Source organism: Sapajus apella, unplaced genomic scaffold (assembly GCF_009761245.1).
Source record: "Sapajus apella isolate SASKATOON/1434 unplaced genomic scaffold, GSC_monkey_1.0 scaffold1551, whole genome shotgun sequence".
Classification (NCBI taxonomy): domain Eukaryota; kingdom Metazoa; phylum Chordata; class Mammalia; order Primates; family Cebidae; genus Sapajus; species Sapajus apella.
Window position 1 is genome coordinate 1 of NW_022438477.1, and position 11,239 is coordinate 11,239.

General features: G+C 42.7%; 1 protein-coding gene across 1 annotated transcript; it reads left to right on the forward strand.

Moving 5' to 3' along the window:
* Positions 1-140: 140 nt before the first annotated feature.
* LOC116546863 (small subunit processome component 20 homolog) lies at positions 141-10,995 on the forward strand. Its single transcript, XM_032272988.1, has 10 exons — positions 141-559; positions 2,006-2,122; positions 4,974-5,144; positions 5,652-5,783; positions 6,254-6,364; positions 7,748-7,827; positions 8,894-8,963; positions 9,064-9,246; positions 9,976-10,107; positions 10,805-10,995. The coding sequence occupies exons 1-10, from the start codon at positions 368-370 to the stop codon at positions 10,964-10,966; spliced, it is 1,350 nt and encodes a 449-aa protein (XP_032128879.1). The 5' UTR covers positions 141-367; the 3' UTR covers positions 10,967-10,995.
* The last annotated feature ends 244 nt before the right edge of the window (positions 10,996-11,239 follow it).

An 11,239-nucleotide genomic window follows, 5' to 3' on the forward strand; every position in this document is an offset into this window, starting at 1 on the left:
ATTTTTTGTAGTTTTAGTAGAGACGGGGTTTCACCGTGTTGACCAGGATGGTCTCGATCTCTTGACCTCGTGATCCACCCGCCTCGGCCTCCCAATATATATATAATCTTATATATCTTATACATTAGTAAACTTCCTTTTGATTTTGCTTCTGTGGTCTAAGAGAGACTCCTTGGCATTTATTTTCAGAAATCAAACGAGAGCATCCTCTTGCTGTTCATCTTAATATAAACATATTGTCTTAGTAACCTTAATCAACAGCCTAATAATCTCTTCATGGTTAGGGGGTGACAAAAATCAAAGCAAATGGCACATTATTTAGTGTTGGGCATTTGTCACTTTAGAAGGACCACTGTAACTTCTTGGGATGCAGCTGACAGTGTTCTTTCCCCTCTTCTTATGCCACGTGATTGACAGAAATCCAGTAGCCCCAGCACCAGATCCACGTCTACCACCCCAGAGCTGCCTTCTGCTCCCCCCAACTCCAGTTCGAGGTGGACAGAAAGCTGTTGTGAGCAGAAAAACCAACATGCACATATTTATTGAGTCCGGGCTTCGGGTAAGATAACCTTAAAATGAGACTTGCTTCCTTCAGGGAGTCTGCATCTTTTAATCTTCTGTCGAATTTCTAGTATTCTTCTCTTCCATTGGAAATGCCTTAACTATAAATATTTTTAGATTTTTTTTTTTTAACAGACGCGTTGGTCCTTTTACTATTTATCTCTTCCAGCACTTACATTGAAGATGTAACTGTCCCAGAATTAATGATTCTTCTCAAATATTTATTAAGTTCTTACTGGTGCTTTGCTCATGAGCCCTTCTGAACTACTTTTTTTCTTTTTTGAGATCAAATCTCGCTCTGTCACCAGGCTGGAGTGCAGTGGCGTGATCTCTGCTCACTGCAACCTCCAACTCCCTGGTTCAAGCAATTCTCCTGCCTCAGCCTCCTGAGTAGCTGGGATTACAGACAAGTGCCACTACATTTAGCTAATTTTTGTATTTTCAGTAGAGACGCTGTTTCACCATGTTGGCTAGGATGGCCTTGATCTTCTGACCTCGTGATCCACCCGCCTCAGCCTCCTAAAGTGCTGGGATTATAGACGCCTCTGACCTACTTTGAATTTTTTTAAAAGATGGTGTGTGGCCAGACATGGTGGCTAACACCCATAATCCCAGCACTTTGGGAGGCTAAGGCTGGAAGATCACTTGAGGATAGGAGTCTGAAACCAGCCTGGGCAACATAACGAGACTCCATCTCTACAAAAAAAAAAAAAAATATTTTTTAATTAGCCAGGCATGATGGCATGCACCTTTAATCACCTGTAGTCCTAGCTACTCAGGAGGCTGAGGTGAGAGAATTGCTTGAGCCTAGGAGTTTGAGGCTGTGGTGAGCTATGATTGCACCACTGCACTCCAGCGTGGACAACAGAGTGAGACCCTGTCTCTAAATAAAATTAAAACATGGTGAGCTTTCAAAAGCACGGATTTAATCATTTCCTTTAAAAAATCCTTCATTGACTCTCATTTTTCTAACATATATTCCAGCCACACTAGCTTCCATTCCCATCTAGAACGTCACCATACTCTTTCCTGCCCTAAGAACTCACCACCTACTCGTTGCTCTACCAGATTCCCACACAACTCTCAAAGCACCCTGTACACATCATCATTTCCTTAGAGTCTGGCTAAGATCCATCAGAACAGAGGCCATGTCCATCCTGGTTATTGCCATGTCCTGTGTACTAAGCCAGTGCCTGGAATCACAGTAGAAGCTGAGAAAATGGACTCTAGTGAATGGACTTAGTGTCCATTCACTACACAGCAAGCTCTCACCTTGACTTACTGAGACCCTCCCAGGCAGTTTGTCATTCCTTAAAAACTTTTTATCGTTTCAGATAGAAATATCTTAACATTTCTTGCTTGTCTCTTAAAATCATTTCACATTTACTTAACTCATCTGGTCTAATGGGCAACTAATGTAAAATATCTTTTTGAAATCTCTCAGCTGCTGCATCTGAGTCTGAAGACTTCGAAGATCAAGTCTTCAAGTGAACATGTCCTGGAAATGCTGGATCCTTTTGTATCTCTCCTCATAGACTGCTTGGGCTCCATGGATGTGAAGGTGAGCATCGGTTTACACTCTGCATTGGAGCGTTTGTTCCTTCAGAAGAACTATGTTGTGCAGAATACCTAATGCTTATTCTTGGGCTCAAGCTTTATGAGATAATTGAGGTTTTGTTTGTTTGGTTGTTGTTTTGTTTTTGTTTTTGTTTTTTTGAGACAGAGTCTTGCTCTGTCAGGCTAGAGTGTGATCTCAACTCATTGCAACCTCCACCTTCCAGGTTCAAGGGATTCTTCTGCCTCAGCCTCCCAAGTAACTGGGATTACAGATGCACACCACCATGCCTGACTAACTTTTGTATTTTGTTTGTTTGTTTGTTTGGTTGGTTGGTTTTGTTTTGAGACAGAGTTTCACTCTGGTTACCCAGGCTGGAGTGCAATGGCACAATCTCGGCTCACCGCAACCTCTGCCTCCTGGGTTCAGGCAATTCTCCTGCCTCAGCTTCCCGAGTAGCTGGGACTACAGGCATGCGCCACCATGCCCAGCTAATATTTGTATTTTTAGTAGAGATGGGGTTTCACCATGTTGACCAGGATGGTCTCGATCTCTTGACCTTGTGATCCACCCACCTCGGCCTCCCAAAGTGCTGGGATTACAGGCGTGAGCCACCGCCCCCGGCCACTTTTGTATTTTTAGTAGAGATGGGGTTTCATCATTTTGGCCAGGGTGGTCTCAAACCCCTGACATCAGGTGATCCGCCCATCTCAGCCTCCTAAAGTGAGCCACTGTGCCTGAACGAGATGATTGAGTTTTAAAGAGATTTATGCTACATTAAATCACTTCCCTATTTACTAATTCTATTTGTTTGGATAGTCTTTAACAGTTTTTAAATCCTCCTAGTTACATGATTTCTTTTTTCTATGTTGCCAGCCTGGAGTACAGTGACACAATCTCGGCTCACTCCACCTCCACCTCCTGGCTTCAAGTGATTCTCCTGCCTCAGCCTCCCGAGTAGCTAGGACTAACAGGCACGCACCATCATGCCAAGCTAAGTTTTGTATTTTTAGTAGAGGCGGGGTTTCTTCATGTTGGCCAGGATGGTCTTAATCTCTTGACCTCGTGATCCGCCTGCCTCCGCCTCTCAAAGTGCTGGAATTACAGGAATAAGCCACCATGCCCAGCCCATTAAGTATTTCATTTAATCCTCAAAGCTATGTGAGGGTGAATGATTTTGTCCCTTACCAATCATCATCATCATCACCTTTGTCACTACTGCTGCTCCGTGCTATGAATCCCAAGAGCATTATCTCTGATCCCCACAACCACCCCTGAGCTATATGTTCTTACTATTTCTGCTTTATAAATGAGAAAATTAGGGCTAGGGCCTAGGTACAGATCCAGGCTATGAACCTAGGTCTGTCAGACTCCATTGCCTACACATGTCCCATTTTTCTCATATCACCTACTTTACAGATGGTGTCAAGAGGTTAAGTAACATCTCTGGAGTCAAAAAGGTAATCAGTTGCAGAGCTAGGATGTAAGCCGAGGTCTTTCCAACTCCCAAGCTCGCTTTTCTATGCCTTAATCTAGCCATGAGGCGTTCTCAGCAGCCAGAACAGCGAGGGTATTATTAGATAGAGCTGACCTTGCCAGGTGTGGTGGCTCTCGCCTGTAATCCCTGCACTTTGGGAGGCCAAGGCAGGTGGATCACGAGGTCAGGGGTTTGAGAACAGCCTGGCCAACATGGTGAAATCTCGTCTCTACTAAAAATACAAAAATTAGTTGGGTGTGGTGGGGTGCACCTGTGGTCTCAGCTACTTGGGAGGCTGAGGCAGGAGAATTGCTTGAACTGGGAAGACAGAGACTACAATGAGCCTAGACCGCACCATTGCACTCCAGCCTGGGTGACAGTGTAAGACTCCGTCTGAAAAAAAAAAAAAAAAAAAAAAAAAATTCATTGTTTTTATGATTAATATCTGAGTTAACCGTCTGCTGCATAAATGCAGAGAAGGTATCAAAATTTTATCTTTGTATTTATAATACCTAGTAGAGTGCTTTGCATACCTAATTCAAGCTTAGTAAGAGTAGATTACATTGAAGTACTATTCTAGAAAACAGAAAAGCCATTTAAAATGTATTTTTCAAAAACAAATTGTAAAATTGACCAACCTATCCAAATCGTATAACCTCTATAAACTCCTATAAATAGGTTAAGAATGTGGCCAGGCATGTTGGCTCATGCGTCTGATCCCAGCACTGGGGAGGCTGAGGCAGGAGGATTGCTTGAGCCCAGGAGTTCAAGACCAGCCCTGGCAACCTAGTGAGACCTTGTCTATTTAAAAAAAATAAAACGTTTAAACAAAGATAAAATTAAATTATAAAAAGAATATGGTGCCTTTTTGTATTTCTTTATGACCTACCTTCATTTGTTATGGATAAGCAAATTCTTCTACAACCAGGAATTGGAAATTCATTTTGGGCACAGTTCTTCCAGAGTGGGCTGGGCTCAGCATCTTATTTGTCTAGCACAGTCATTTTAAAAGTCTGCATAGGCTGGGCGCAGTGGCTCACGCCTATAATCCCAGCACTTTGGGAGGCCTAGGTGGGTGGATCACGAGGTCAAGAGATCGAGACCATCCTGGTCAACATGGTGAAACCCTGTCTCTACTAAAAATACAAAAATTAGCTGGGCGTGGTGGCGCATGCCTGTAGTCCCAGCTACTCAGGAGGCGGAGGTTGTGGTGAGCTAAGATCGCGCCATTGCACTCCAGCCTGGGTAACAAGAGTGAAACTCCATCTCAAAAAAAAAAAAAAAAGAAAAAAAGAAAAGAAAAAGAGTCTGCATAGCCTCGGTTGCTGGATTGTTGGATTCAGTCATGTCACAAGCTGGTGATTTTTTTTTTTTTTTCAGGTGATCACAGGTGCTTTACAATGCCTGATTTGGGTCTTGAGGTTCCCGCTGCCTTCCATAGAAACAAAAGCAGAGCAGCTGACAAAACACCTCTTCCTTCTGCTGAAGGACTATGCAAAGCTCGGGGCTGCCAGGGGCCAGAACTTCCACCTGGTGGTTAATTGTTTCAAGGTGAGATGTCCTCACTTGCACTTGGAAAAAGCCAGGGTGGAGCCAGGTGCAGTGGCTCACACCTGTAATCCCAGCACTTTGGGAGGCTGAGGTGGAAGGATTGCTTGAGCCTAAGAGTTCAAAACCAGCTTGGTCAACATAACAAGACCCCATTTGTACATTAAAAAAATATTAAAAAATTAGTTGGGCATGGTGATGTGTACCTGTAGTCCCAGCTACTTGGGAGGCTGAGGCTGCCGTGAGCTATGATCACTGCACTCCATCACTGCACTCCAGCCTGGGTGACAGAGCAAGACCCTGACCCAAAAGCCAAAACCAAGATTAATATCAAAACTTAGTTGCCCTTTGTGGTTATGGATAAAATTTTTTCTGGAGTAATTTGCTAAGGCTGGAGGGCTGGAACCCTGCGTGGAAAAGTATAGTGTGTGTTGTGTTAAGTCCTTGTCATTTTCCTGGACCCCAATTGTGGAATGTGCTGGCTGTGAACATCACTATTGTAACTTGCAGTGTGTGACCATACTTGTCAAGAAAGTCAAGTCTTACCAGATAACTGAAAAACAGCTCCAAGTTCTACTGGCCTATGCTGAGGAGGACATTTATGATACTTCAAGACAAGCCACGGCCTTTGGTCTTCTGAAGGTATGGTGTCACCAGAATGTTGACCGTTTCAGTTTACGAGCTTCACAGCAGATATTTTGAACGCACAGAACATGGCGTTTTGACTAGCTGTAGACTTCGGAAATTAAGTAATTTGTCAAGATTGTTATGATTTTGGTGGGTCAATTACAAGCGAACATTTGCTTATGAAAAATGTTTAAATGTGAGCCCTGTCTTAACATTTCCAGGGAATTCTGTACAAATACAGGTATTCTCTTTTTATTTATATGTTTTTTTTTTCTTAGTGTGGTAAAATGTACATAACATAAAACTCACCATTTTTACCAATTTGAAGTGTATGTTTAAGTGTTGTGTTCTTTGTGCTTAAGTGTGTCTTGAAGATACTTTATTGTGTTTGAAAATTTCCTGTGATTGCATTAGCACCAAGTCTGCTTCCATCCATCTGCAACAAAACACATAAAATAAGTATGTCTTTTCCTTTTGTATTTTAGGCAATTTTATCAAGAAAGCTGTTGGTCCCAGAAATCGATGATGTCATGCGGAAAGTATCCAAGTTGGCAGTCTCTGCACAAAGTGAACCTGCCAGAGTCCAGTGCCGACAGGTTTGTAGAGAGCACTTATTCCCATAGCAAGGGCTGGGCCCTGCCGCATCTGTGTGGCAGAGGTATCAGCACTGGATAAATTCTGAAAACTACCTTGTGTCATATTGTTGCTTTATGCTGAGACTCGGGCATCCTGGTGTAGGGGTTGGGGAGGCTTTTCTGGAGACTGACAGGCAGGCCAAAATTTGAAGGAAGAAGAAGGCTTAGCTTTCCAGGTGAGGGGGCAGTAGAGGTGAGTGAGAGCTTAGCTCGGTTGAGGAGCTCAACACAGGTGAGTTGAGGGGTGAGGACCCAGGTTGGACAGGACCTTGTGGTCTTGTTAAAGATTTGGGGCTTTGTTCTAAGTATGGTAAGGAGCTATTTAAATCCTTAGGCAGAGGAGTGACAGCATCAGGTTTGTAGCTCTACATCTGTCAATCTCTAATTTTATGAGCACATACTATGCCCAAAGAGGTGGAAAGGTTTAAGCTGGAAATAGGAACTCAGGGTTGCGGGTGGGTTTGGGCTGCTGAGGAGGCCAGGGTGGAGGGGAAGATGAGTGTCTCTGGAAATAATTGCTTGGGTACTATTAAGAAGAAGAGTCCGCTGCTATTAAGCACTGTCTGTGTGCCTAGCACTTTAAATGTATGACCTGTACTTACAAGTACCCTGCAGAAGAAACAGTATCCCCATTTTACGGCTAGGGAAAGGCAGGCCTTGGAAACTTGAATGATGTCGCTTAGTTCTCACAGTTTATTAATAAAGGAGGCTAGATACTATACTGATTTGAAAGACCAGCCTTTGGACACAGACTAGGCATGGAATTCTGGCAGTGTCACATGAACAAGTTTCTTACTGTCTCTGGACCAACTTCATTCCCTTCAACTGTAAAATGTGCCATTTTCACATACTTCCTAAGGGAATGATGAAATTTAACAGAGAAATTCTTAACGCAGTGCTTGGCACATAGAGGGTTTTTAGTAAATGCATTAGTTACTTTTATCAGTATTAATATTATCACTATGTTGTTATTCTTGTTGAAGGGGAGATACCAGGTTGGACCACAGTCCTTACTGTGGTACACCTGTCACCACCTGTCACAGAGAGATCAGCTTCCAACCTGCGGGCTTAGATTTGAAGTCTTAAACCACAGTGCCTATGGTGGGCCAGGACTTGCCTCTGTCAGACACATAGGGCCGGACCAGATAAATGAAGTGAGAGAAATGAAGGGTCACAGTTGCTATTGACTTAATAGGCAGATTTGCTGGAGTCCATTGGAAAGCCTAATTAATTGCCATTCTGGAAAGTTGTTGTAACCTACCAGTGAGTTCCAGAAAGCAGCTTAGGAGACAGGAATACTGGAGATGAGATCCAAATAATCATCTGTGTGACTTTTGTTCCTAGGTTTTTCTGAAATATATTCTTGACTATCCCCTGGGTGACAAATTGAGACCAAACTTGGAATTCATGCTCGCTCAACTGAAGTAAGCTTATGCTATTAACTATACAGGGGCGGAGGTTAGTTTCTTCGTTCTTTTTAACATGGCAGCTATCTTAAAAAGGACCAGAGCCTAAGCATAATGGCACATTCTCTGAGCATACTGCTATATGACTCATTGACTCGATAATCAGACATTGTGCTTGGCTTCATATAGCGGTTCTCTGAGTTGCTTTTCAATCTAGTTTAACCATTGATTGTCTAAGAGTCCTCTTAGGAGAATGTTGAAATCTGACAAAATTACATTTAAAGCTGCACAGTGGTAGCTTAATTGATATATACAAGCATTAAAATTAGGGAAACAGCATTTTTTTTCTTTTCTTTCTTTTTTCTTTCTTTTTTTTTTTTTTTTTTGAGACGGAGTTTCACTCTTGTTACCCAGGCCGGAGTGCAATGGCACGATCTCGGCTCACCGCAACCTCCGTCTCCTGGGTTCAGGCAATTCTCCTGCCTCAGCCTCCTGAGTCGCTGGGATTACAGGCATGTACCACCATGCCCAGCTAATTTTTTGTATTTTTAGTAGAGACGGGGTTTCACCATGTTGACCAGGATGGTCTCGATCTCTTGACCTCGTGATCCACCCGCCTCGGCCCCCCACAGTGCTGGGATTACAGGCTTGAGCCACCGCGCCAGGCCCGGTTTTTTTTACCTGTAGCCTTTTTTGAGATGGAGTCTTGCTCTGTCACCCAGGCTGGAGTGCAGTGGCGTAATCTCAGCTTACTGCAACCTCCGCCTCCCGGGTTCAAACGATTCTCAGAGCCTCAGCCTCCCAATTAGCTGGGGCTACAGGTGCACGCCACCACACCTGGCTAATTTTTTGTATTTTTAGTAGAGATGGGGTTCACCATGTTGGCCAGGATGGTCTTGATCTTCTGACCTCGTGATCTATCCACCTTGGCCTCCCAGAGTGCTGAGATTACAGGCCTGAGCCACTGTGCCCAGACTTCATTTTTTTAAGAAGTCAATTGACACTTTGATACAAGTTTAAATTTTAAATAATTATTGGTAAATGTAGAAGATACTAACAAATTCACCTAATATCCTTGCCCTAGTTATGAACACGAGACCGGGAGAGAGTCCACCTTGGAGATGATCGCCTATCTCTTTGACATGTTCCCTCAGGTACTGTGACCCCAAAGATAAGCCCCAGCACCCCTGGAAGTCCTCGGAGCATCTGTAGAAACTCCATTCTGAGTGCTCACAAGTGCCTCTTCTGTTTTAGGGGCTGCTCCATGAGAACTGCGGAATGTTCTTTATCCCTCTTTGTCTAATGACAGTCAATGATGACTCTGCCACGTGCAAAAAGATGGCATCCATGACAATCAAGTCCCTACTTAGTAAAATCAGCCTCGAGAAAAAAGATTGGCTGTTTGACATGGTTACCACTTGGTTTGGAGCAAAAAAGGTTTGCATTGCTTTTAGTCACAGTTCAGTGACAAGTCTTAGCTTTGAGGGTTCATAGTTTAAGTAAGAACATATGTTAAACACTGTTGAATTGTTTTTTTCCCCGAATAGTGTTATTTCTGTCTGATAATGCAAATAGTGTATTCTTAAAGTTTCCCAAAGTGTAAGAAGTTATAAAAAGTAATATAAAAATCACCTGTATTTCTACTGCATTATTGTTAGGAAAGTATTCCACAATGTGAATGTATCATAATTTACGTAACCAGCTCCTAATGATGAATACTTTTGTTTCCAATTTTGCATATTCGATTTCTAAAATGTAGCTTTTATCCACTTGGTGCCTCTGCCACCATCACCATTGGCCTATCTTTGTGAAACATAAACAACATATGCCCTGTGTTCATGAGTAACGTGTTGCATACCCACTTAATGGGGGGTGGGCTTGAGACTTCTTCCCATTTCCTTTTAATTTAAAATGGAAAAAAAATATTAAAGTGCTCAGTAGGTAATAGTAATCCCACTTTTTAAAACATTGTCCTTGAGTATAAAGATTTCCCCGCATTTTTTATATTGGCCAGCAGAGCTCCATCATTTACTGACTTCCGGCATCAGAAAGAAATGTTTATTGTCTCTGAATGTTGAGGACAAAATAATGGCTACCTTAATTTTACAGTTTCGGAAAAGGCCTCCCAAGTTCTCTTGACATTGTCTTGTGGTTTATATTTGGTAGCGCTTAAATAGACAGCTTGCTGCCCTGATCTGTGGCTTGTTTGTGGAAAGTGAAGGAGTTGATTTTGAGAAAAGACTTGGAACTGTCCTTCCTACGATTGAAAAGGAAATTGATCCTGAACACTTTAAAGATGTAAGTAATTTGCTAGGGAATAAAACTTTTCTAACTTATAGTTTTACTTGAGGTGATGTAGCTAACAGATTAGATATTAGCTTATAGGTCAAATATTTATATTTATGTCTATATCTATTTATAGTTAATTGATTAAATATTTGTGTTCAAAAAATAACCTTTATCATAAAAGCAAAAAGTCAGTGTAGTTGGAACTTTTTAAAATTAGAGTTATAGCCAAGCATGATAGTGCATGCCTGTAGTTCTGCCTCGTTAGGAGGCTGAAGCAGGAGGATCATGCCACTATACTCCAGCCTGGCTAATGGAGCAAGACCGTGACTCAAAAAAAAGGAGGGGGTGGGAGGATTAAAGTTAAAGTAAGTTATCTTCACGGTATATGAAGATCAAAGGTTCCCAACACGGGTGATTTTGCTCCCCCACCGCCTACCCCCCCGGGCGACATTTGGCAATGTCTGGAAACATTTTTGGTTGTCACAACTGGAGGGTGGAGGTGCTACTGGCATCTAGAGCACAGACAGGCAGAGATGCTAGTAACATCCTACAGTGCGCATGGCAGCCCCCACAGCAAAGGATCGTCAGGCCCACAGTGTCAGGAGTGCAGGTTCAGAAACGGGTGGATTTACATGCTGGAGTAAAAATGTCCATCAGATACTTTCATATTGTTGTGTTCATTGACTTACATCTATCTTGTTTTTAGATCATGGAAGAAACTGAAGAAAAAGCTGCCGATCGCCTTCTGTTTAGTTTTCTTACACTGATAACTAAACTTATCAAGGAATGTAATATTATTCACTTTACTAGACCTGCTGAGACTTTGAGTAAAATCTGGAGTAAGTATTTTTTTCAAATTTTACTTTAAGTTCTGGGGCACATGTGCTGATCTTGCAGGATTGTTACATAGGTACACACATGACATGGTGGTTTGCTGCCTCCATCCCCCCATCACGTACATTAGGTATTTCTCCTAATGTTATCCCTCCCCAATCTCCCCACCCCCTGCTGTCCCTCCCCTAGCCTCCCACTCCCCAGCAGACCCCAGTGTGTGATGTGCCCCTTCCTGTGTCCATGTGCTCTCATTGTTCAGCACCCACTTATGAGTAAGAATATGCGGTGTTTGGTTTTCTGTTCTTGT